Here is a 24,237-nt window from a genome sequence, read left to right on the forward strand (position 1 = left end):
GCATAAATAGTTGTTGACTAGTTCAGTTGAGTCGAAATGTACAATTTTGCTTTTGAACTTGTAGTGGTTTACTGTGGCAGTGTTTCCAGTAAACAGAAAAATCTGGTTATTTGACAAGTGTTGTAACATTAGTAGAGTTTTATACATCCTATGTCATGTTTATCCGTAAAAAGCGCCATTCCATTATAGTCAAAAAACAATGCGGGTTAACTGTAATACATTCACTTATAAACGTTCCGCTCAAGCCTAGAAAGTAAAATGCACAAAGCTTACGAAAGGAGACAGGATACCGCGTCATAAACCCACACAGTTTGTTTACAACTTGTTGCTTTTCTCCCAAGGCTCACAGGGGATACCCGGAAAATAAACTCGTCTAAATTCAATCGTGGAATTCATACATTGTTTGTCAAATGCGAATCTGAACAGATACTGATAGTATCTAGTTTTCGGTACAAGGTGCTTATATTGCGTCAGATTTTATTAAAAACTTGAACAAAATTAAATAAAAAATATGTTGATGAACAAACTGATTTAAAATGACGAAATTAACAGTTTTTTATCGCCAGAATAACCGTTTTGCAAGTATAACATGTCTGGCAGCAACTGTAGCATGTGGTTAAAATGTTGTTAAGTTTGAAGAATATATTTTTGATTTGTTTTGATGATTGTTAGTTTTACAATCGGTTTGCGATAAAAATGTTTTGAGAAAACAGAAGAGTTTGACGAAATATAGTTCAGCCAAGTTTAAGAAATAGACCTTTTGCCCTTTAAGAAACGCCCCACAACTTTTGCCTGGGGTGCTTTGAATTTACATGAAGAATTTGATCAAGGCGCATATATTGAAGAAGGGGCTTTCCCTTGCTTTGAGGTTTCATACAAAGATATACAAGGCGTAATTGACATGTGTTAAGTTATGTGATTATTATTGTTATTATTTTTTGGGAGGAATGCTTCTTTTGGAAAAAAATATTTGATTATGTTCAACATAAGCTACTCTGTATATAAGTGTTTGCAAACCTTATCAAAACCTTGTGTCAAATTAAGTCTTGGTTGTTTAAGGGCACTGGTAATTTTCAAGCAATAATTGAGTCTCGCTCAACTAACCAAACCCAGCATTTTCATGCAAGAAGAAAATTTGACGAAGCTGTTTTCACGTCGAGATAAGTGTTGTCACAATTGGATTGCTTTATGACGTAACAGAACGAAGTTTCGTGACACGCGCGGTGCGCGCGAAGTGCTTTAATCTTAATTGAGCGGCGCTGATTGGATTATGACAAACATGTCCGCCTTTTTTTCCTTTCTCTCAAAGTTTCGTTGCCTTTGGGTTGCCGCCTACATATCAGCAGAACAGTTTGTAAGCATGTCGAATAGGAGCTTTATGCTTTGGGATGTCTTCACAGTTGATCGCGGGCCAAATTCATGTTGTCGTGTGTTTTGAATCTTGAAGTTGTGTTTTAGGCACTTAAAGTTGATGTACACGTCATTACCGCACGATATATTACGTACTAACAGGCAAACTAATTGTCAGTTCCACAGCCTTTCGAGAAAAAATGCAAAAGACTGGGAAACCACAAAAGCAAAAAAAAAACTTTTTCTTGAACCTGTCGTTGCGGTATTCTATAGCTATATATTCAGTAATGAGTGAGGCGAAGAATCCATTTTTTTAGATCGTAGTTTGCTTTACTAATGAAAAAGATCAAGAGTTTTCAGATTTTAGGCGTAAAGTCAAAAAATATAACTTTATGCAGTTGGTTAATAGTTTAGGACTTGCAAACAGCGGTGGAAATAAAGCGCGTACTTGGCCACAAGCCACTTGACTTAATTAACAGCAATTTATGATACAGTATGACTAACGTTGTTATGCCTTTTGCAGAAAGATCCAGCTCCCAGGGTGTTTTTCTGAACGGAGCAATAAATAAGGTTGTTAACTCTGTTCTTGTCGGCTGATGATGGATTTTCGACGAAGAACATTGGAGATTTTGTTGCTTCTGACTCTCGCTTCCATGCAAGAAATCGATGCAGGCAACCCGTGTGGCAACACTGATGGTGCGTAGCCAAACACTAACGTAACGTCCTAAATACAGTAGAACACGACTCACAGCTATATGGTGAAAAAAACGTGTTATGTTTGACATTATTGAATGCACATGGTGACCCGAGTTGTACACTGATTGTGAATGAGAAAGAATAGGCGCTAGACGTCAAGATCGAAAAAAATTCTTGCGAAAAATAACCTACACAAGCATGGGAAGAAAAATTACGCCACCTACGTTTAAGGATTATTGCAATAACGTTTGTAATTTTTTGTCGTTTTATTTTTTGCCAAAAAGTAAACGGAACAGAATGTTTTGAAACGTAGAAATTAGATGATAATATAATTGATCACTGCGCAGGACATGTTTGGATAAACCCATCATATTATCTTCCTTGTCGTTATGTAGCGATGATAAATTTTCCATATCTGATTACTATATTTTGTCACTAGTTCAGAAGCAACTGGTTTTGTTAAGAAGCAATTATACCTGTAAAATTACATTATATGTGGAAGACACCTTGTGATGCCTTTAACAGAAACGACAAGCGTAAAGTTTTATCAGAGTTGATTAATAACCCAAAAACAAACAATCCAACAGCGCCTTAATGCCCTTCAGTCTTTAATTTAACTTGTGCACAATTTAGGCGAAGTCCTTTACCGCGCCTACCGTTTGTCGTGTGTACCTTTTTCACTGTGTTTTTGTGGGTTGAGCTTGTAAACTTTAAGATACACTGCTCCGGTTCGTAATCCAGATTAGCGCGCTATCTCCGCCACCGCTTTGTGGCTGTTGGTAGCCGTATTTTCATTTTAATGTGTCGCATATTCCATGTCTAAACCAGTTGAGAATAACGAGGGATTTGATTGTTAAGAATATGCGGTTTATCGACTTGCGTTACTTTCTTCTAAGTCAGTGATCCCTTCAGTTCGCGTCCCACTTTTAATGCAAGTTTTATTGTGCGACCCACAATGACATGACCAAGCGTGATCTAAAAGAAAACTGTAACATTCAGAAATTCTTCGCGACCCACTGGTTGGGAAGCACTGTTCTAAGTTCTTAGTTTGAGACCAACTGCTTGTTTCGGTTCCATAGCAGGGTAAATTGTTTGTTTTTACTATATGCTGCATTAAATCTTTTTTACCCAAATTATATTAGCAATCAAGCACCAAGTGGTGGTGAAATCTTGTGCTTACATTTTATTTTGGGGGCTTCTTGAACCTAGGTAAATGTTACACAAACATGCATTGTATAACATTTGGGTGAACGATTTTCACAACCTTGTGTGGAGCGAGCGTATAGTTCAAAAAGGTTTAGAAGCACTTTAAATAATGCCCAACGTCTTTTGTTAGCAATTTTCTTCGAAGACACTAAAGACTTCCCTTAAATAAATCCTACGTTTTTTGGTAAAGACATCTTTTCTCAAAACATACGGATTGATAATTGTGCCCACAATAATCGTGACAGAGCCAAAGCCTTGAACAGGGCTTTCTTGTTAAGCGGGACTTGCTCTTGCCCAATCAAATGCCTGGGTCGTGACCGTTGCATGCACGTCTTTCACAGTGACACAACAACTCGACCTACAAACGTTTAACTTCCCAGGTGTTTTAACGACAGTTTGCGGTTTTCCGGCGTCTGACTCAACCGGAGTAGTGATTCCGTTTCTGCGGGTTCGTGAGGAGGCAAATCAGGCGTGATATACCTTCGTGTTTGGGCAAGGCACGTAGTGCTGCTTTACAATTAGGTAAAAGATAACCGCAGTCAAAGGTTTCCTTGCTCATACATGCATTCGCGTAAGGTTTATTCGCACAAGCGGAAAACGACACCCATTTCACGATTGTTGTTGAAACATTAGTGCCTAAGTAAATGCTTTACTGCGTATAACCTTTTAAAATGGAAATCGAGGAGCAGTCACTGTATGCGGGAGCTCGGCGTTGTAACATGTATTAAGTTGGCGACAGTGGCTCATGCTTTGTGTCTTTAAACATTTTTTTTGTAAATTTATTTATGGTGTTTCACATTTACCAAAACCTTTTAGTAACTTACAATTTACTTTTCCTTCCGAAAGTGTCATTAATTGCACTGAAAATACAAATGTATCAGAGGTATGTCACTCTATCCAGGAAACAATCTCTCTAGTGTGGGAGACTTAATTTAAAATAGTTACAGAAGTAATCACATCCAAAAATAGGCCATTGATCAAGATGTGTTTTGCTCTTCATTTACCTGACCTAAACAGTGACCCTCGTCGCATTAATACACCGAAGTTAAAATACACAGAGTGGCGACCAATCTACACTTCTCATCAATTTGCGCCCCGGGCCCGCAACCGCTTTCCCGCTGATGCTGATTATTCGTGTCTTTAACAATAACAAAACGCCGTCTTAGTGGCATTAGGACGTGATTACCGCACCCTCACTCGACCTTACGCCGAACTTGCATTCCTGAATTAGCATGCCTTGCAAACGAGCATTGCAGAATTCCTAAAACAGGGAAACGTGACTCTAATGTCGAATTCAGAGTCAATTTACCGCTAAACTTGTTGTATGATATTTCAAATTAAAGAAACAAAAGGGGTACCTCGAAACGATATTTGCGCAAAGATAAAATCATGTCTGGATGTTTTAAATGTAAGGAAGGAGAAATTTTCACTTCATTTCCAAATTCAAAACTTTTGTAAATACGCTCACGTAGTTCTCGCGATTTCTTTGTTTGAACGCAGTACAATCTGTTTGGTGCAGACGATTTTCCACAGACGTTTCTTCACCGTTGCTCATTCAAAGTAGCCAAACATTCACCTCACCACAATATGCCCGCTCACAGTTTGCGCCAAACTAATTTGGGTATTTCGGCCGGTTATGAGTCACTGACCTCTGTGGCCAGTGTACTTACCTTTACAAAATGTCATCGAACCACAATTTTTGGATAGAAATTGTAACATTACACCAAATGCCGAGGCCAACTTTTGTATTGTGCTGGATCAAATGATTTGAGTGCAACCGTAGAAAGTTGTTCGTGATGTCAATGCTGGCAATTCATTCACGATTAATGTGTAAGGTTTGCATCGAATTTACTCAACCGAACGAGGGTTCGTCATTGTAATTATGGTTTTTGGTTCCCTCTCATTTTTCATTGGCCCTAAAATAACAGCATTGCGAATACGAAGCTCCGTAGAATGCCTGATGTAAAGATTGCGTGCTAAAGCGCTGTATTTGCGCTCGTTGCAAAAGCCGGAAACGTAAGCGTCACAAATAGCGACTCTCTCTATGACGTCACAATAAACGTGCAGCCGACCCCTCGTTGATTGGTAACTTCGCAGAAATTTTGCCCTTCTGCTTGCTTTTCGTCTCGCCCCTTCCTGTGTAAACGATTTTTAGCATAAATAAATTGTTTGTATCCCTTCGTCTACACGTTTGGCTCCGAAAGGGGCTGCATTGATTAGCTTGACGCTCGGATACCGACTTAACGTGATCTTAGATAATTGATATTTCGTGAGGCGCCTATCGATGGGCAACCTAGCCCAGATTTGATACGGGTTTTACGTTTCGCTTTTCGTGGGCTCGTATTCACGTTTTAAGTTCCCGGGGAGCAAAACTTAGAAGTTTTACGTACCCCCCGCCCACGTACTCGAGTGGTTCGGGGAATATCTGCCCGGTCGCACGACCAGACGGATTGTAAGTACGCTGTCATTTTTTTTGTTGGGGGGGCGATACATTTTTTGCTATGCATTTTTAGCTATAGGAGATTTTTTGTTTCTGGGCTGTTTCTGGACGTCGTTGTCTAGTAGGTTTGACACTAAGATTTAAAATCGTTCAGTGCAGAATACGTGTGATACAATGCCATTTTTGAAATGAAAACACATGCAAAGAGTTACGCGGACCATCGCAGCTTCCTGAAACTTTTCGCCATTTTTGGTTCGAAACGAGAGTGCGTGCGATTCTTTTTAAAGTAGTTCTGTCATTAGTAACCTTCAAAAACTTGACAAATGGTGCATCATGGCCCCAACCACTATACATAACCGGCTTGTAAGTACTTCATCCTGGGTACGCATTCAATGGGCCCTATGCCAAATACCAGCGTGACTCAGGAGTTGATGACGCATGTAATGCATTAGGTCTTCCGCGCGCGTTCATTAAAACTTGGCTCTGTTTCCGTTACTCAGTATTATGAACCTTAAAATAGGTGGGACATTTGCTGGAAGATAGGTTTGGCACGACGGATTGCAAAACGTAATGGCGTTGGGATTTTTTTCTTGTTAACACTAATAAGGTGACATAATAAGCAACAACTCTTACCACGGAACGTAACCAAATAGGTACTGCAAGATATGAGCTTCGATGTTGAATTTCAAATTTGCACCAAAAACAATCTAAACACGAAAATGTTTTAAAGCTTGAAATATACCTGCTTGTTGATAAAACCAACTTCAAAATCCGGTTAATCAATTGTTTCCTGAAACATCTGCATCTCAAGGGCTTCGTTTAATAATTAAGGTATTATTTTACTTCTTTAACAAAGCATTTAAAAAGCAAATTGCTCATTACATTTCAATCCTAGGCACTGGATCCGGATCCGAAGAGGTCAATTGTTTACCTCATAATGAGATTGCGAGCTCTTTGTTTGAGAGCGTGGTAAACAAACTCTCAGCGCCGTCACAATTGATTAGCAGGAGTAAATATTTTCGCGCCGAATTCTTGCACGCCCTGCTCGATTTACTACGCCTCTCCGTGCTTGTGACGTTGTTCTAATGCGATAACATCTTGAGGTGTGCGCAACTTCACGTGAATGGAAGAGGCGTTTTCGTGAAGGAGGACAAAAGCCTGTCCGGCTTGACCTTCGGTCATTGTGCATTGCCACGAGCTCACGTCCGATTTTGACGCTCGTTCGCTTGCGAGTGGACGATTTTCCTTTTTTTTCGCGTTTTTGTCCACTTGTTTATTGAGATTCTCCTATTATTGTAACACTCGCTACATAGTGCATATTTTCATCCTTTCTCTGGATAACAACATCACATGGCGAACACAGCTTTTGAAGTAGTCTCAATTCGTTTCCCGTTGGAAACGGTTTCCTCTGTAAAACGTTCGTGATGCAACTTGTTTATTTTCTCCACAGCCAGAGTCTCGGTGGATAACGTCACAGAGGAAGTTGATTTCCAACTCCCCAACAGATCGGATTTGTCGTCGCATCAAATCTCCGTCACGTATAACTGGGATTTCTCGGTTGAGGACGGTGAGCAACTGTAAAATCAACTAAAAAATCACTTTACAGAAAAACTTTCGGACAAAACGCTTTAGATCGCTCTTGTTGTCGAAGTGATAAATAAAACTAGATTCCAGACTGTCTCAAAGATCTTTTACTTGGGCATTACGGGTGGAACAGAAACCATCAGAATTTTAAACTATTAGACTCTTCGGGCTGTTTTTTTGTTTCGAGTCTTAAATCTGTGTCGCTTGTTTCTATGAAGACTTAAGACAAGCATTCCTGAAAACATGTACCAATCTTTATCCTCAGAAATAAGTAAAAAAAATCATTAAAATGGGCACCCATAAATTATCTTCGAGGATAAATTTGCAGGTGCTTAATCAGCAAATAGGTGGGCGCCTACATTTGAAGATCCATGTCAAGGCTTTATGTTCCACTCAAAACATCGTGCAATTAAAACTTTTTCGCCTATTGGAAAGCGCATTCTTTCTGCGAAACAGGTTCTGATCAAGGCCACTCTAAAAAAGGTTGTTATTTCTTGCAGAGCAAACTATCGACGGATTTCTGTACAAATTTTACGACACAGACGAGAATTCATACAACAGCCTGTCCAAAAGAGACACAAGAAGCGTTGGTACGTTATTTAACAAGGATTTGTATTTATTCAAATAATCCTTACAAAGGATCCATACGAGATTGGTTTGCATTCCCATTGGCAAACTATTGTTGATGCAATGAATTTTTTTACCGGTAATTCTAAAAAAATGTGGATAAAAATATTGGATAAAGCCATGTTGTTTTGAATCGCCTTTTTATGACCAAACAAAACTTTGATAAAAGGAACATGTACATGTATAAAAAACAGTACGTGCGCGCAGTTTTGACATACCAGTAAAACATGCACATTCAATGATCACAAAGCGATACCAGTTAATTAATGAGCGACTGCGACAGCATTTAATTGAAATACGCCCAGCAAACGTTGGTCTCAAAGCTGCATTATTGATCGCCTAACTGTAAAGGCATCAAACGCACGTACAGCCAGAATTTCGTCGAAAATTGAGCGCCAGTGGGCGGATTAAGCGCCAAAGGAGTAAAAGGAACTACTGCCATTTTGTTTAAGCTCTTCCTTATCTGATCGGACTTTGGAAATAACCGATCGAGTTTACCACCGAGAAGACAAAGAGAAGCTATTAGGGCCCCGGGCGGGATTTTATAATCATTCGCAAGATTTGAGCTTTATGCTTCCTCTGTTCGTAACTCGCGCCAATGTCCCTTGAACAAGTTTAAACCACTGCCAAATGTGCTTAAATTTCCATGAGTTTGATGTAGAAAAGACAAAGCTGAAGAAAAGTATTTGCTTTATGCAAAGACGCACGTATCAAGTTATTGTTTTCAGTCAGGCATACCCATACAAACATTCATTCAACGTGGTATGTAATACGCCAGACTTTCCTGATGAATCCATATTTAAAACATGTGATTTGGATACTCACAAGTAACATATAAAACAATTACATTTTCCATATGCTGGTATTCGCTAATAAACTTTCCAGTGAAATTGCTCACTAAAGAAAGACCCCGACTGACCTTGGCACTGAGTTCACATCATGCTCTCGCTTATTACTTTGTTGCCCTATTTAGGTCGTTGAATGGGGTTCTTTTCAGTGGTATTTGTGTGGTAATGCTGTTGAAATATTTTTAACAAACTCTTTTCTTTTTGCGCAACGAAGGATTTGGACCCTTCAACTTCTTTAACGGTGGTCCAGACCAGGACGTTAGAATTAGGCTGGCAGAGTAAGTAAACTTCATCTTTCTCAATCTATGGCAAAACAAATGCAGCTATGGTTTCTTTTGTGTTGAATGGGCTTTAACTTGATTGAACTACACTGTATTTTTTTTCTCATAATGTATTGTTGATAAAGTTGTCTCCAAATTGCCACACAATTTCTGCATTCGGTTTTTGTAAAAACCGCTTTGTAATTCCTTAGATGCAAAAACCACTGGAACAAGCCTGTGTGGACGGTGGCAGACAACGGAACGTACGTTCAATGTCCATTCCCATGCACTGACCACTTTGGAATGCCGTGTTTCACAGGGACTAGCCTGTGCAACATGTTGAGGGATGGACACAAGTTGTTGCACAGGGTATGAGTTATGGCAATTCAAGTCAAATTGTTTGTTATATGCTCCAAACTTGGTGTAATGTAGATAACGACACTACAAGCAGTCTTATAACAAATATTTAAGCACAACTTAAATAGTTATCGTAACAAGCAAGATACTTTTCTGTGAGACCACGCATCTGAGGATAAAACCTTGTCTTCCACTCTTTGGCAATCGTATAATTTTGTTTTTTTGATCTTCCGACTTTTTAATCCTTGCATATATATTTTGTGAATTGCTTCTTTGGTGAACGGGTGCCTATATCTCATGTTGCAGAACGCTCGTAACCTGACTTTCGATGTATCATTTGGGCGCCATTACTCCTTCGAAATAGCTGCCTACATAAAGCACACTACTACAACGGAGCTGTATACAACCAAAAAAGTATTTCTTTTCTGCGGTGAACATCTCATCAACGAACATGGTATTGACCGCATGTTGGCATACCAATATTGCAAACAGGCTCAAACGATCAGCGGTAAGCTGCATGAAAGTTGAATGATTCTCTATCTGTTGCTTCTCTATTGCTATTTGATATCTTGTTGTTAAAATTAAGTTAGTAGATTGCATCTATTGACGTATTACTGCATCTATTGACCTATTACTTTTGACGTATACTTTTCGCGAAACTTATTCTTACATCAACAGAAATGGCAACTGTTTCAAGCGCGGTCACGGACTTGGAGGTCCACAAATTCACCCCAGACTATGAAAGGAACAAGGTGAACGCTACAGTTCGATGGAGAGCCCCCCATGATGTTGTAAAAGGACAGAGAATCCAAATGTACATTTTAAGCAGCAGACATAACAACTTTTCCCCGAGAAATGTGGTAAATCAGATCTGAAGTTTTAGTTTTATTTTTAGTTTTGTTTTTAAAGTAGTATAACTCCACGTTTTCTTAGGAACACAACTCACGGGTTTTCTCATAATTCTGAGTATAAACAGACTGGCTCATATTGCTATTAACACTGTCATGTTTAAAAGAAGACGTTTCGGAAAAAAACTGATGATGGCATAAGTTTTTGCCGAAACGTCTTCTTTTGAACAGGACAGTGTTAATAGCAATATGGGCCAGTCTCTTTATATCCACGTTTTCTGTCTTCACAATCTGTTACTTTCGTTTACATGGACCTTGCTTTTCGTTTGCACACAGACTATAAATTTACTTTTTGACCCGCTGGCTTAAAAGCTTGCATGTCCTCCTTAGTAAAGCGTGGGCCCAAGTTCAACATGCTAGCGTGTATGTTTGTGCCTGAAGCTAAAACCCTACAAAACTCGTATCTAACAGCAAGCCAAACTTCTTGATGAGGAAGCAATCGATCCTTACTACAGTGTCACCATGTGGGATTTAAACTTCAACGAAACCTACCAGTTACGTGTGACTCCTTACGTAAATCGGAAAGCAGACACTTGTATATTCCAAGGTAGTTGTTCGGAATATGGAAACGTGGCTTCGATTGAGGTTGTTGTCTCTGGTGAGTTTAGATTTTTGTTGCGCTCTCTCAGATAGTATGTGCATTGCCTACTCTATTGTTTTCATCTAAATTAGGCCTTATTTGGCACTTTCAAACGAGTCTTTAATTGGAGTAAATCACCATGTAGGACAAGCACGTGTCAATGGCTTGAATCGTTTTTACATTTCTGCGTTCACGATTTGAAATCTTTCAAACATAAACTAGTTTGACAATGCGTTTTGCTACAAACCCCTAGAATATTGATGTGCTCGACCTTTGTGCCTGAGTGATGAACGAACAGTTTCTTTCGATAGGCTTGTGCTGGACAAACAGGCAAATAAAGAGATTCACACGTTTGTTTGTCACACGTGGATAATGTCAATACGGTAATGCCAATCTTAAATGGAAATTTCGTTCTACGAACTGCCGATTACGACATCTTTGTGGTTTGTAGAATACTAAGCGTTTATTGTCAAATTTGAGACTGTGGTTTTTTCTGCGTCGGTGTTGCCACTTTGGGTATTCCTACTCTTCAAACTTTTCTCCAGAAGGCGCGATTTTCAACAGCTTTTAATCCGTGTGCTTTTCGATAGACGTGGACGGGTGTGCTGAGTTGCCTTGGTCAGATGAGCAAAGCTTCTGCGTTAACGAGGCCTCGTGCACCGACCTTGGGCCGGACAGCTATCGACCAGCCAACTGTTCTTGCGGGAAAGGTTACCATGGCAACGGCGTAAGGCCCATTTGGATGGGTGGCACCGGTTGCTATGACACTGATGCATGTTTGGATTACAATAAGACCATGGAGGTTTGTCACAAGATGGCGGTGTGCGTGGACAACAAGGCCCCTGAAACTGGATTTATTTGTCAATGCCAGTAAGAATGTGCGATTTTTGGTGCTGCTACTTTGTGAAACCATGCATTACCAAGTTCAAATCACGATCTGGTCGTTAATCTACTCGAAAGTGTTTGCTTACAAATATGTAAGGAGCTTTATAAAGCAAGGTGCTAGCATTTCCATCTCCGCAAGAAAATTTGCCGGTCGGAAATTCCAGCTAATTTGACTTTCGCCTTTTTCGCAGAGGTGGCTTTTTCGGTGACGGTCTGAAGCGAGGGAGCGGCTGCACCAATCGCAACCTTGTGGTCGGCCTCGCCGTGGGGATTCCCCTCGCCATGCTGCTCCTTCTCTGCACTTTCGTTTTCCTTTGGAGGCACAACATCATCAGGAAAAGGTAAATTGTTGATGAAGTGCTTATCTATTATCGGATTGCCGGTGGAGATTCGTTCTTAAATTATCGTATTTTTGTCTCAGTTGCGCTGCCAACACGTTCCTAATGGCGGTTTCGTGGCCAATTACCGAACCCAGTAAACAAATAAAACTTTTTTACTCGTGACTATATTGCATGACAGTAGGACATTAAACCTCGCTTTACCATGTCAAAATTACCAGCTTTGAACTTTATTGAGGCGCACTATCAATTGGGATCGATTGCACACTACGTAGCTTTGCCACTTAAGGCATGGTCTTACCATTACTTGCTAAACGCCTGCATGGGAGTAAATTAATTGATGGTTTCCATGAATTGGGCTAAATATATTCGCTTCTTCATGTTGTTAATGCGTCAATTTTCTACGCCTGTCTGAACGCATTAACATTTGCAAGATACAAATTTGCGATATTGAACTTTGTGGAGCAGTGCCAAGTCTGGTCGAGTCAGTGAAAGCGTCGTTTTGAATTTCTGCTTTGTCATTGCTAAAGATGTCCGCCACACTGCCAGAGAGGCCAACTTTTTCGATTGCAAGGATGCATCTTGTCACGCGATGGGTGTTGCTGATGTGCAATCGTGCAGCAATTCCTGCTGACGCATAGTGCAAGAAGCACTGGTTAACGTGATTTGTTGGCATTTCGTGTGAATTGTCGCCACATGCAATGGTTTTTAGACTAAGGGCGATATTTAGAACACTTTTTAGGCAGTCCATCATATTTCCTGATCAACTGATTATTGCAACTTGCGTACTGTTTCCTCGGCTGTAAATGGTCAAAAATGAACGAAACACCGAAAACAAACTGAAATAAACCGCAGTATAATATGTAAAACCGTGGCTAGAATCAAATAGACGTGGTACTTTCGAAACGCCGAAGGCTTTTCTGATTAAACCTGACTGGAATTAACAAACATATCCTAAAATCAGCACATAACAATACGCAAATTCATATGTACAGACTTACGCTATACTCACAGGCACGTGATTTTAAACACCAATGGCAGTTTTTTGCAAATTATTCATCAAACCATCAAGGATTGACCTTTGGAACCGCCATTGGCGGGGTCATGCGACTGCGGTATAATTGCGAAACTCTGCGACGATTAGACACGGTGCTTTACCTCTCCAGATACAATCTAGCGTTTTTGGCAATCGACATTTTATCAAAACCCGCGGTGAAGTGAATGCCACTAGAAACGGTAGAGCAATCTCGATATGTTTGCTCGATGCATATTCCGCATGCTGAATACGCCATGTTTACAATCGATTTGAAATCGCCGATGTCGTTACGCTGGCAATCGTTCTATCATAAAGTTTGCGCGTTTCAGATAGGGAAGCGCGTGAAACAGCAAGGGACACGCCGTTTCAAAGCGCAAATTAACTATGATTTTTTTCCCAGAAAATATATTGAGAGCTTAGGGCTCATCAACGTAGTCGTTCTATGTGTAATCATATTCTTTTGCAGAACCCTTGATTTGAAGTTTTCCGAGTTTGTTCCTTCGCGAAGCAATGGCAACACTGCGCCCCTGGTACTGCAAAATAACAACGTGTCCGGCCAGAATGGACGCTACCTTCCACAAAACGGTCCCGTGTTTGGAACTAAATGGGAAATCCAGCGAAGCGATATCGTCCAAGGAGGTTTGTGTTGCGTTTATAAATTGTTAAAATTGAACCATGATAAAGCAACATGTTGGAGAACTAATATGTGTTTACTCTATTCTGAAAATTAAAAAAAGAGTAACAGAAACTGGCAATGCCAATATGCGAGGTTTTACTCGTTTTTGAGTTCCCCGGAATATTCTGATACGTACAAACACAGATCTGTCGGTCAACATCGACGTGCAGAGGCTGATCCCTGCAGTTTTTTATGTATAAATGCGTGTATTTTTATGGGCAATGTTGCACACGGCCTTTTCATACATTGGGCAAATGAGTAATTGCGTTGGCATGTTGCGTTTTCTCCGCTGGAACGCGAACATGTTGACTATCAGATTACGATCCTTCGGGCAAATATGAACAAAATGATCCAATTATTGACCAGGAAATTTTTAACTACAAATGTTACCACATTTATGACTGTGCTACAAGTTGAAAAAAAAACAAGATCCTTAAGCGTTGCCTGTGCACTTGTTTGACGTTCGTCTGAATATTCCACATCACCACTTATGGTGATGGCGGATACAACACCACTGCGCATCACAAACCTGCTGCCACAAACTAAAGTTGAACACAAACCTGGATAAATGCACAATGTAAAATATGCTTTCGCAGTATGAGAGATTACGTACCTGTTTTCTGGCGTTGTATATATTTTACACGGATGGGAATGGTGTCGTCCATTTATTTATTAATTGTGTGGACATGTGCCGTAAAAAAGTAATGGATACAATATTTAAAGAAATGGATATATTGAAGCAAGAAGACTTTATATATGACTCGGAAACACTGAACTTAAGGGGTTTGAATATCGTAACAGTCAAACCATATAATAAGCTGCTTTGTTCCAGCTCTTTACCACTATGCAAATAGTATTAAATACCAAAGGCAACACGTTTACTACATTTTCGTTAAAGACGCCGACAGTGAGGTAATTTCCCTTAACATGGCATCTGACGTTGCTCACGTCCATAGGAATATCTCAGGTTCCCCGCGGATCAGCTAGTGTTGTTGTTTAGGAAGCGTGTTTCTTTAATGAGGTCGCGTACCTTCTCTGTCGTCGTCTCCAAGGCAAGCTTAGCAAAGCTGCGGCAAACGGAGCGACACCGCCGAAGAGCCTACGGCTTTATCGCTGATCCGATTTCGCATTGCGGCGTTTATGTTTTCTATGACCGTATTTGGGAACGTTCGTTATCTCGACTTGGGTGCACACTGGATGGCCTCGAATTATTAACTCTTTTCATAGAAAAAAAACGTAACGCAAAAAAAAACTTGATGCATACGCGGGAACGCGGAATGGATTTGAAATAGTGGTGATTGCTTTTCTGCATCGTGCACCATTTCTTGTAAAAAAAACAGAACAAAACACAACTCTATGCTGACTGTACACCCCAACATTAGTTTGATACAAAATATTGCATAAATATTGATTACAATTAACGCACTGGACATTGGTTTGGCTCAAAATTTTCGACATCAATTTGTTTGTACTTCGCAGTTTATAAAAGATTTTACAGTTTAGTGTCATTATTACTGTAGGAAAATCCCATCAATGGGCATCTTGTTTAGATCTTCACACCGCAAATACGTCTTTTGATGCCTTCGGGTTAACTAAAGCGAGACACATCGCAGTTCCAAGAAATTTTGAAACTTTGGGAAAAAAGCATTGTGGGTCATTATTCTGACAAACAACCTCTAATTATGAGCAACAAACATGAAATTAGGCCTTATATCGAAACATCTTGTTAGTGTTTTGTGGTAACCTTTTGTGCCAGGCTACATGCATACGCTATGCCAACTCCTTATAGCATGTGCTATAATGTGCTATAAAGAAAAACATTTGGTTATGTAAGTGGTAATTAGGCACTCGAGGAAAGAAAATAGGACAATACAATACTACATTTGCCATTACGTTCTTTGGGGAGACAACTGACGTTTAGATCAGATTTTTGCTTATTTTACACTACTTTGAATAATCTTTCAGCTTGTATCGGAATATCGTTCAGTCAGAAAGAGGGAAAAACAATGTATTTTCAACTCAATTAATTTCTGCTTCATGGTGTCTGGCGCAAAAATTTAGTAAACCGCTGTGCAAAGAAAATCCGCTCGTCACATTGCAATCCGGTTCAAGCCAGTTCAAACCGGTTTGTGGCGAGCACTATTCGAAGAACTTGCCTCGCAGGTCATCATTTTGTTTGCAGGCGAAACAAACAGTGCCAGTGCGACGATGCAACGCCTTGAAATTTGCCAACAACAAACAAGAAAAAAGCAACTCGTGTTTTATCGTCGATCATTGGATCGTACACCATTGTACCTCGAAGCTCTTACCGAACAAAACGCAGCGATCTCGGGTTTGTTTTGGCTCTGGGAGTGTTTATGTATGTGACGTCATAGTATTGGCGCAACGATTCCAGGTGCGCATTTTGTTTTCCTTCAACGTTCGAGCAGGGTGTGCTCTTCAACATTTTTGGATAGCTTCTGATAAGAACATCAAGTTTGTTGCGTCCGGCGACAAAGCGCTGTCGCGTGCCGGAAGACAGCGTCACGACCAGACCGGCGTGCAGTTTGTTTATTGCGTAAAGCTTTCAGCTTTCGTCGACGCCGGTATCAATAATGCAACTCATTTCTCCTCATTCTTGATGGGAGGTATTTTCTTGGATCGTGCAATGAAAAAGTTATTTCACTAAAAGTGGTCGTTGTCGATCTATGATGTGAATGCAAGTGAACGAGGCTATACATGTGTTCCAATGGACATGCACAGGATAAAAACGGAGAAAATTTATCCTGTATTTTTTTTCTTATCTTGTGTCTGTTTACAAATGATGTAAAAACACATTTCGCTTCTTTATCTCTACTTAAGCTATCCAAGGCCTCTCTAATACGGACTTTGTAAAATCCTGATGTCTAATCACTTGGTTAGATATTTGTATTAGAGAACAATAAACCCTTTCAAAACATCACAAAACAGTTGGAAACGAGAAGTTGCCAACAGTTCCATGTTCCCACTTTACCAATCCCGCCTCACAGAAGAGCATTAAAGGCCAGAAATGCCAGTGGGTCTTTTCTGTTTATTCAGCCAGCGCAACTCAGCTACAAACAAAAAAACAGGAAGAGTTATCGAGCTCCAGTCGTAGCCCGTTCTCATTGGCTGAAAAGCCCATTAAAGTGAATAGATAAGCGTTTGTTTAGATGCATGTTGGCAATAAGGTTAATTCTGTGCTTGAGGAGCAGGTCGATCTCGTTGCTTGATAAGACTGATGTGAAGATTACTGAGCTTGTGTCTGTTGTTGGGTTATATAAAGTCGTAACCTTTACGCCCCGCCCCCTTTCGCAATGATAAAGGGGCGAAATATTTGTGATGATTTTAGTTTCTTATTTACCCAATGCTCATGATTTAGTTTTTTGCTCTCAATGAAAAATGGAGATGTTGGTTCCCAGCCCTAGCTGACACGTTTGTAAAGGGATTTTATTTATTTTCACAATAGTTCACTACACTTTTCCTTGTGCTCTTGACGGAAAAACATTCTCAAAGGTGCCAGTTTTGTTGAGATGGAGGTTATCGCCCTTCTTTACAACAAACACGGACAAATCTTAATCTACCGAAAGCTGTAAGTTTGGAGCTAAGGTTATAAAGAGTTCTTAGCTGTGAACAAGTTCTCGGTATTGCACTAGAGATTTTCAGCAGGACCTCAAGCATTTCTTGTCTCGTTTTGATCCTCGAGCCAAAACACATGTCGCCTGTCGCGCCCGACCGCAAAGAGGCGACGCGCGACACAAAGCCTGGGTCACATAGGTCGAAATTCCCCGTTGCCGCAGGTAATTCGGTTTGAACAGAGTCGACTGCAGGCCAATAACGTCACACACTTAATTTGTGACGTAAAACGGTGGCGCAAATCTAACTTACAGTTTAGCCATTAAATAGTACACTAATTAAAACGCAGGTTTGTTGGTCTGCAAACGTTTTATTATATCTTCTTTTTTGACTAATCTCCACTTCTTGTTCAAGGCTGCCGTTATGCATATTTAGCGTCGACGGCCATTAAGTGCATTAACACGAGTTAACAGGTGTGCAACCGCCATGCGGCTGGTGCTTTTTCTGGGAAGTTGCCCTTGTCTTGTATTCGTGAACCCACTGGAAGGTCACTGATATGACATTATGATAAGAGGGGTGGCATGGCGCGATAACATGCCAAAAGAGCGACTCAAATTCTTTCCAGTGCCAAGGCACCTTTTACGCTTACGGCGATTTGGATCCACGGCTGTTGTTTTGGCCAATGCTTGATCCAAACCTGCCAACATTTTTCGATGGATTAAGCACCCGCACCCGGCATTTTCCGTTTGTCAATCCTCGGGGTTAGCGGGTGTTACTTTCACAAATACCATTATTCCAATCCGAACTGTTTGTATTGCAGCAATAAAAGCAAATGGGATATTTTGTAAGTTGAAAAAGTTAGTTTTCTTTGTTGTTTTGGTGGTGAAATTTTCCTGTCCTTATTCTCATGGTTTCATTTTTGGAATTGTTCTCAAACAAAAAATTCAATTTTCTGAAAAATTGGCTACGCCCTGATGTTGAAATTTGGGTCGACTCAGCTGATCCATTGCCTCGTATTTATTAATTACCACCGTGGTGCTTGCCTATGAACAGATTGCGCACGTCGATTTGCAGGTGCGGGCACGTTTATCAGCCAAAAACTGGCCTCATTTGTGTGAGAAAAGGATTCTTGCCGTTGTGTTTTAAGCTGCCCGGAGATGCAATCTAACCTTTTAGATCGTTTTCTGTGCGACTGAGAAAAAGCCCCTTTTTAATAAAAATTGGACACTGAATCGGTTCTTTGCCAGATGCCAAATGTTTATGGGAACACGTCCCTTGAAGACGAATGTTTGTAAACCTCGGGCTGTCGCAATGCGTTATCTGTATATAGATTTTGGTCCGAATGTCGGCACTGTCTTTTCCTGTCAAACACTTACATCCATTGGGTTCTGCCATTGGTTGTTCATGCTACTTCACTGGAAGGATATTATCAACAGAAATAATTGAAATTATATCGTGTTTTGTTGATTTGTTGGAAAACTTTGATATTTTATGTTTTGATCCAGGAAGACAACTGCACAATCTTCGGGATAAGAATACTTTATCCTTTGACATTATATAGCTTATCCTCTTTGGCTCAATTTATAATTTAATGGGTGAAAATTAAATTGTTCGACGTTGCAGGTGTAATCGGGCGTGGAAACTTTGGTGTTGTGCACAAAGCGACGTTGACGAGAAACGGAGACCAGAAAACAGTTGCAGTCAAGTCGCTGACAGGTAAAGGAAAAAGAAACAAGTTTTTCTGTTGCAGTTGTGTGTGGTAAACATAGCATCATTTGGCCATTTTGTTTTATGAATAAACTAAATATCTTTACCTAGAACTAACATCAAGATAAAGCGCTTCGTAGTTCACGAAACACGCTGGGTACATTACACCGAAAACGCTTCACTTCACGCGACATTAAACCCTAAAATTGTTACTTGTTTAGGCAACTACGCCGCGTGCTACCGTGATGATTTCCTCGCCGAGATGGCACTACTCATATCGCTCGGAAACCATGACAACGTGTTAGGCGTGGTGGGGGTGTGTACTTCGCAGATGGGAAATGAAGAGGGGTCGATTTCACCAATGCTTGTAACGGAGCACATGGTGTACGGGGACCTGCTACACTTTCTCTGGGATGCGCGAGAGGTAATGGAGTTAACAACGAGTTTTTTTACTGAGTAATTGATACAATATTTCCACGCGCCCGCACTGATATTACCTTCTAGTTGTTCAGCATGCCACCATATTTGTGCACTGACTGCGTTGTACGCGTAAAACCGTTGTGTTTGATGTTTCGGCATATTTCAATAGTGTGTACATACTTGAATCCTCGAAGTCGCGACAACGACACGGAGAAAAAACGTTGGCACGCCATCACTTGACAGAAGTTAAATCCTCTTTCGCAAAGGACTATGGGAAAACCCAATATTATAGCCCACGTTAATAGAAACCACAAATCCGAACAGTTAAGTTTAAAACACTTTGAAGCCGAGTTCATGTGTTGGCTTGCAGGACCACCTTATTCGAGTCTCGTCAGCGGAATAAATCGCTGGAAACTTGACCCGGAACAGTGGGTACAAAGCACACTTAACTACTCAAGTGGTTGCTGAAATTTCTAAAATGTTTATTACGTCCAATGAACTCGGATTAAGTATCAGGACCTGCGTATTTAACAGGCTAAATCCTTATCGGAAATATTCCGACGAAGCCTTCGGCGCCTGTTGCAAACATTTCGCACGCATGGGTTTAAGCTGTCCTGACACCAGCGGCAGCGGTCTACACCCTTTCGCAGAATTTTTAACCGCGTCGAGTTCTTAGAACCTTTTGCTCGTTTCGTTGCGGTCCGCAAATTGCAGGCGGAGCTCAGGTAAACGGACCGCGTACAACCTCATCTCGCCTTTGCCGGAGAGAGGCGGGCATATCGATTAATTATCGGCATTTTTTTTAATTGTCGATTTTGTACCCCCTTTAAGTCTACGACTTGAGTATCTGGAAAATTAACCCTGAAATGCTGCATTTATAATAAGCCACATTTATTACTCCCAAAATCGAAAAATGTTTGTAAATTTGGTTCAATTTCGTCAATTCGCCGTGTCCGTCTTTTGTCTATTGCTGTTGCACTGCTCTGTAAGAGACTGACTAGTAAACGACTTTATTAGCACAGGCTTTCACGAGCTTGATCTCGCTTCATCAGGTGCACAAATGTAAATTGGTATATTTAAAATTTTTTTAAAAGTAATAAATTTTACCGAAAATTAGTTCATGTGTACGATGGTACAAAATACGGCAGTTTCATCCAACAGGAAATGTTACAACTAATTGCGCCTATTTTGCACGACAACTGTCAGAGCAACGGTGTATATTCACATTTGTTTTCCAGCCATCCAAGCGAGAATCTGACGCCACTTACGATTTCACCGAAAACAGTTTGTACAATATTGGCCACCAGGTGGCGAACGGCCTGCTGTTTCTATCAAGCTCGAAGATTATACATGGCGACGTTGCAGCCAGAAATATATTGGTGGACGAGGTACGCACCCATTGTTCGTTTTGGTTGAACTTTTGGTAAAAATTATTTGAATTTTTTGCTTTTATCTGTACGTCTATAACCCGCTTGCACCAATTTTTGTTCATAAAGAAATGGGTGCAGTTTTTTTACTATATTATTACGTTTTTATACAATGGCATTTACAAAAAATACCTGTCGAGTGATAAAATACTGCTCTCTTGTAATGAAATGTCAGCGAGCAGAAATTAGGTATTATATGCACCACAAGCACCACGTGCTTACAAAGGTCACTGCATTCAAATATGCGGACTTAGCTTAACCACAACGTGCTTTCACTCGACAGAACTTGCAGTGCAAGATATCCGACTTTGGTCTGGCCAACGACGTTTACCGCTACGGCATGATCAAGGGCGCCACCGAGCGACGAGTTCCGTTCAAGTGGGTCAGCCCCGAAAGGATGATGGGCGGGAAAGTCCCTATTACGTGGCGCAGTGACGTGTAAGTCTGGATTGTTGTTGTTTAGACCGTAGTTAAAATGCTTTTAGTCTACTTAAAGTATTTCCGAGATAATAACAAACATAGTAATTCCTAATATCAAACAAGCACATCGTTTCTTTTGTAGATGGTCCTTCGGTATTCTGTTGTACGAAATGGTTACACTCGGGGCTGCCCCGTACCCCACCATGGAACCCCGATCCATATTTCGCGCTTTAGAAAGTGGCTACAGAATGCCGAAACCCGAATCGTGCAACGACTACCTGTGAGTGGAGGCTGAAATTGTACTACAATTGAGTATGCATGTACCGTGTGCTTGTACCTTACTGCCGATATAGGAAAGCTGGGATCGCAGAGGCCTTTCGTAGTGGGGCGAACATTTTTGTAGTTACTTTCTGCAAGGTATTAGGTTGAAGTTATCGAATGTGAAAATGGGTTTTTGCATACAAGTATACAAGTAATTCTTAATCGTCACTTACGGAGAATCAGTCAATGATGTCATGACCAAAACGATTGATAAAAAAATTATCTCAAATGTCGCTCATTCCAACTTTAGTTCCAAATCCTTGAATCCAAAGGCATATGTTACATGATAAAATATGTTCCCCTTGGAATTCGGTAATAGGAATAATTGCTTTATATGCAGCTACTCCATTATGATTGAATGCTGGAAATGGAACGCCATCCAACGTCCAACATTTGTTCAACTCAAGGAAAAACTGGCAAAATCATTGTCCCAACATACAGACCCGTCAGATTTGACCTCGCAACGATCCATCCATGCTGCTGATGACCTTGACATCGAACAATACGAGGCCGATATCGGGCGTCGCGATAATCACAATGGTGAAACTCCTAGCGGATGCCTAGAGAATGGCAGCTTGACCGCTAACGGCGGTAGCGCGCTCCACGGTCAAAATGGCCACGTTGTTCAAACGCAACAAACAGTGGTAGGAAATGGTGGGGTGAAAAACGGTGGAATAGGGGAGTTTTGGACTGGAGATATCGTAGTAAAGCTGGAAGCAGAAACTGAATCGAACACGGCCAATGGTGTAGTGCCGGCGGTATCCGGTTAGGAATTTTTCTGGATGTGATTCGACCATATGCGTGCTAGAATTTCGAAGACGTCATTTTTCATTCCGCCACAGTCATGGTGTATTTATAAGTAACCGACGAACTCAATTTACGAACATGTTTAACGTCGTGGATAAAAACCGACATTTCAAGACATCCTGCCGCTGCAAGTCTCTCGGTGGTGTTGATTTGTGTTTTGTTTATCGGAGGTTGGTGCTGATGTCATTATGTATTTCATATTGAAATCGTTTTATCAAATGGCAAAGGTCACTAAAATTTTGGGTATGAAATGTTTGTTTATTAACTATGTTTTTTCCTCGTTTTTGACAATGAAATTTCTAAGATTAATTAGGAATATTGACCACCGAATCATGAAATTAGTTGTGAAGCCGTTGCCTGGTATATCCGTTATATCCACTGATACAAAATGCGAATATATCTAACTAAAAAAAATGTAAAATATTACTACAGGAATTAGCCTGTGCAGGTCGGTGACCGGTGGATCTGTCTTTGCAAATCAATATATTATATTCCTGATTCGATTTGTATAATACAGAAACTGAGGATGCCAATGGGCGAAATTAATATTTCTGTTAAAATACAAAGATCTTTCACTGACACTGATCGTCTTTTACCCTTTGAAGTCTCAGGGATATAATATAACAAACTAATTATTACTTCTTTTGCCGTGTTTTCAACAGAACGATACATCACGTTTTTATTGCAATTAGGTACAGTGTAAAAGGTTTCAGACAATGCCATCAACCTGATGTAATAAATTCGCTACTTAACTATAGCTTATACGTATTGTTTCTCGGCCTTTGAGACCATTCTTTACATATTCTTCGATTGTATTACAAAGCCCCGAAATGTTCCTTTATTTCCGTACGTGAGACGATTTTGTCTGCAGCTCCTTTGTGTTTTTTAATTATGTTGGGATATTTTCGTTATTCTTGTCATTTCTGTACATCGGTGTGTGTCTATGTTTGATACGATTTAATCAGTCAATTGATTTGGTTATTTTTCACCCTCACACTACTATTTTTTTTAGTAATTCATCCCGTTGCATACCTCTCTGTGATCAATCAGATGTCTGCATTTAGGTGTAAAATATTTCTTCCGCCAGGTGGCACTCAACAGCGTCTGTTAGCCCAGTGCCAAACGATATATTTTGTACGTTTACTATGACGAGCTTGCTGTACATAGTTTTTCGTTTTAATTCTGCTTCTTGTGCTGGTTGTCATTATGGGGTAGCCTACTTTCGTGTCACTCGTATGGGTGTAATGTGATGTATGTACTCGCTTGGAAATATACTGCACATGACTAAAACGGTCCAATAACATGAATTTGTTTGCCACAAGCAGTCGCAGGCACATTCGACCAGCCATTAGGGTGTAGGCGTTTACAAAACATAAAGAACAGACAAACAAGCACTAATCAATTCAGATGAATCAATGGAATGAATATTACCTATAGTGCGGTTAGTCAGGCAACAGGTTTCACCTTTTCCCTAAAATTAAGTTGCCCACCATTTAACAAGCGAACAGAGCCCAATAAAAAGCATTGTAGCCGTCGAAAAGTGTTTGCGGACCCGAAAAGGCTTTTTGTTATGAGAAACAACGAATTAAGGTCAAAATGTTTGGAAAATGCGTGTAGGCCCTTATCGCTTTTTTACGTAATGCAGATTTCGTGTTAAAAAAAAACCTGTCACTGTACAGTACCAAGATAGGATACGACTACAGTACTACAAAATCAAGAGGGTTATATACGGGCCCAATACATCCGTGTACGTTCGCCTATGTTTATGACT

General features: G+C 40.4%; 1 protein-coding gene across 1 annotated transcript; it reads left to right on the forward strand.

The window, feature by feature from the left end:
* The first annotated feature begins 1,878 nt into the window (after positions 1 to 1,878).
* On the forward strand, positions 1,879 to 23,679 carry LOC145894471 (uncharacterized). Its single transcript, XM_082983076.1, has 17 exons — positions 1,879 to 2,046; positions 7,143 to 7,259; positions 7,777 to 7,866; positions 8,966 to 9,029; positions 9,224 to 9,380; positions 9,675 to 9,876; positions 10,047 to 10,228; positions 10,688 to 10,874; positions 11,447 to 11,726; positions 11,933 to 12,082; positions 13,582 to 13,754; positions 18,988 to 19,080; positions 19,293 to 19,495; positions 20,730 to 20,879; positions 21,202 to 21,356; positions 21,481 to 21,618; positions 22,000 to 23,679. Exons 1-17 carry the CDS (start codon positions 1,947 to 1,949, stop codon positions 22,427 to 22,429), a joined length of 2,871 nt encoding a protein of 956 aa, XP_082839202.1. The 5' UTR covers positions 1,879 to 1,946; the 3' UTR covers positions 22,430 to 23,679.
* The last annotated feature ends 558 nt before the right edge of the window (positions 23,680 to 24,237 follow it).

Source organism: Ascidia mentula, chromosome 3, assembly GCF_947561715.1.
Source record: "Ascidia mentula chromosome 3, kaAscMent1.1, whole genome shotgun sequence".
Classification (NCBI taxonomy): domain Eukaryota; kingdom Metazoa; phylum Chordata; class Ascidiacea; order Phlebobranchia; family Ascidiidae; genus Ascidia; species Ascidia mentula.

Excerpts from the sequence above, each read along its gene's own strand:
- LOC145894471 (XM_082983076.1), top strand. The coding sequence starts at position 1,947 with ATGATGGATTTTCGACGAAGAACATTGGAGATTTTGTTGCTTCTGACT. Across the intron at positions 9,381-9,674 it reads GACACAAGTTGTTGCACAGG|AACGCTCGTAACCTGACTTT; the intron begins GTATGAGTTATG and ends CTCATGTTGCAG. Across the intron at positions 19,496-20,729 it reads TTCTCTGGGATGCGCGAGAG|CCATCCAAGCGAGAATCTGA; the intron begins GTAATGGAGTTA and ends TTTGTTTTCCAG.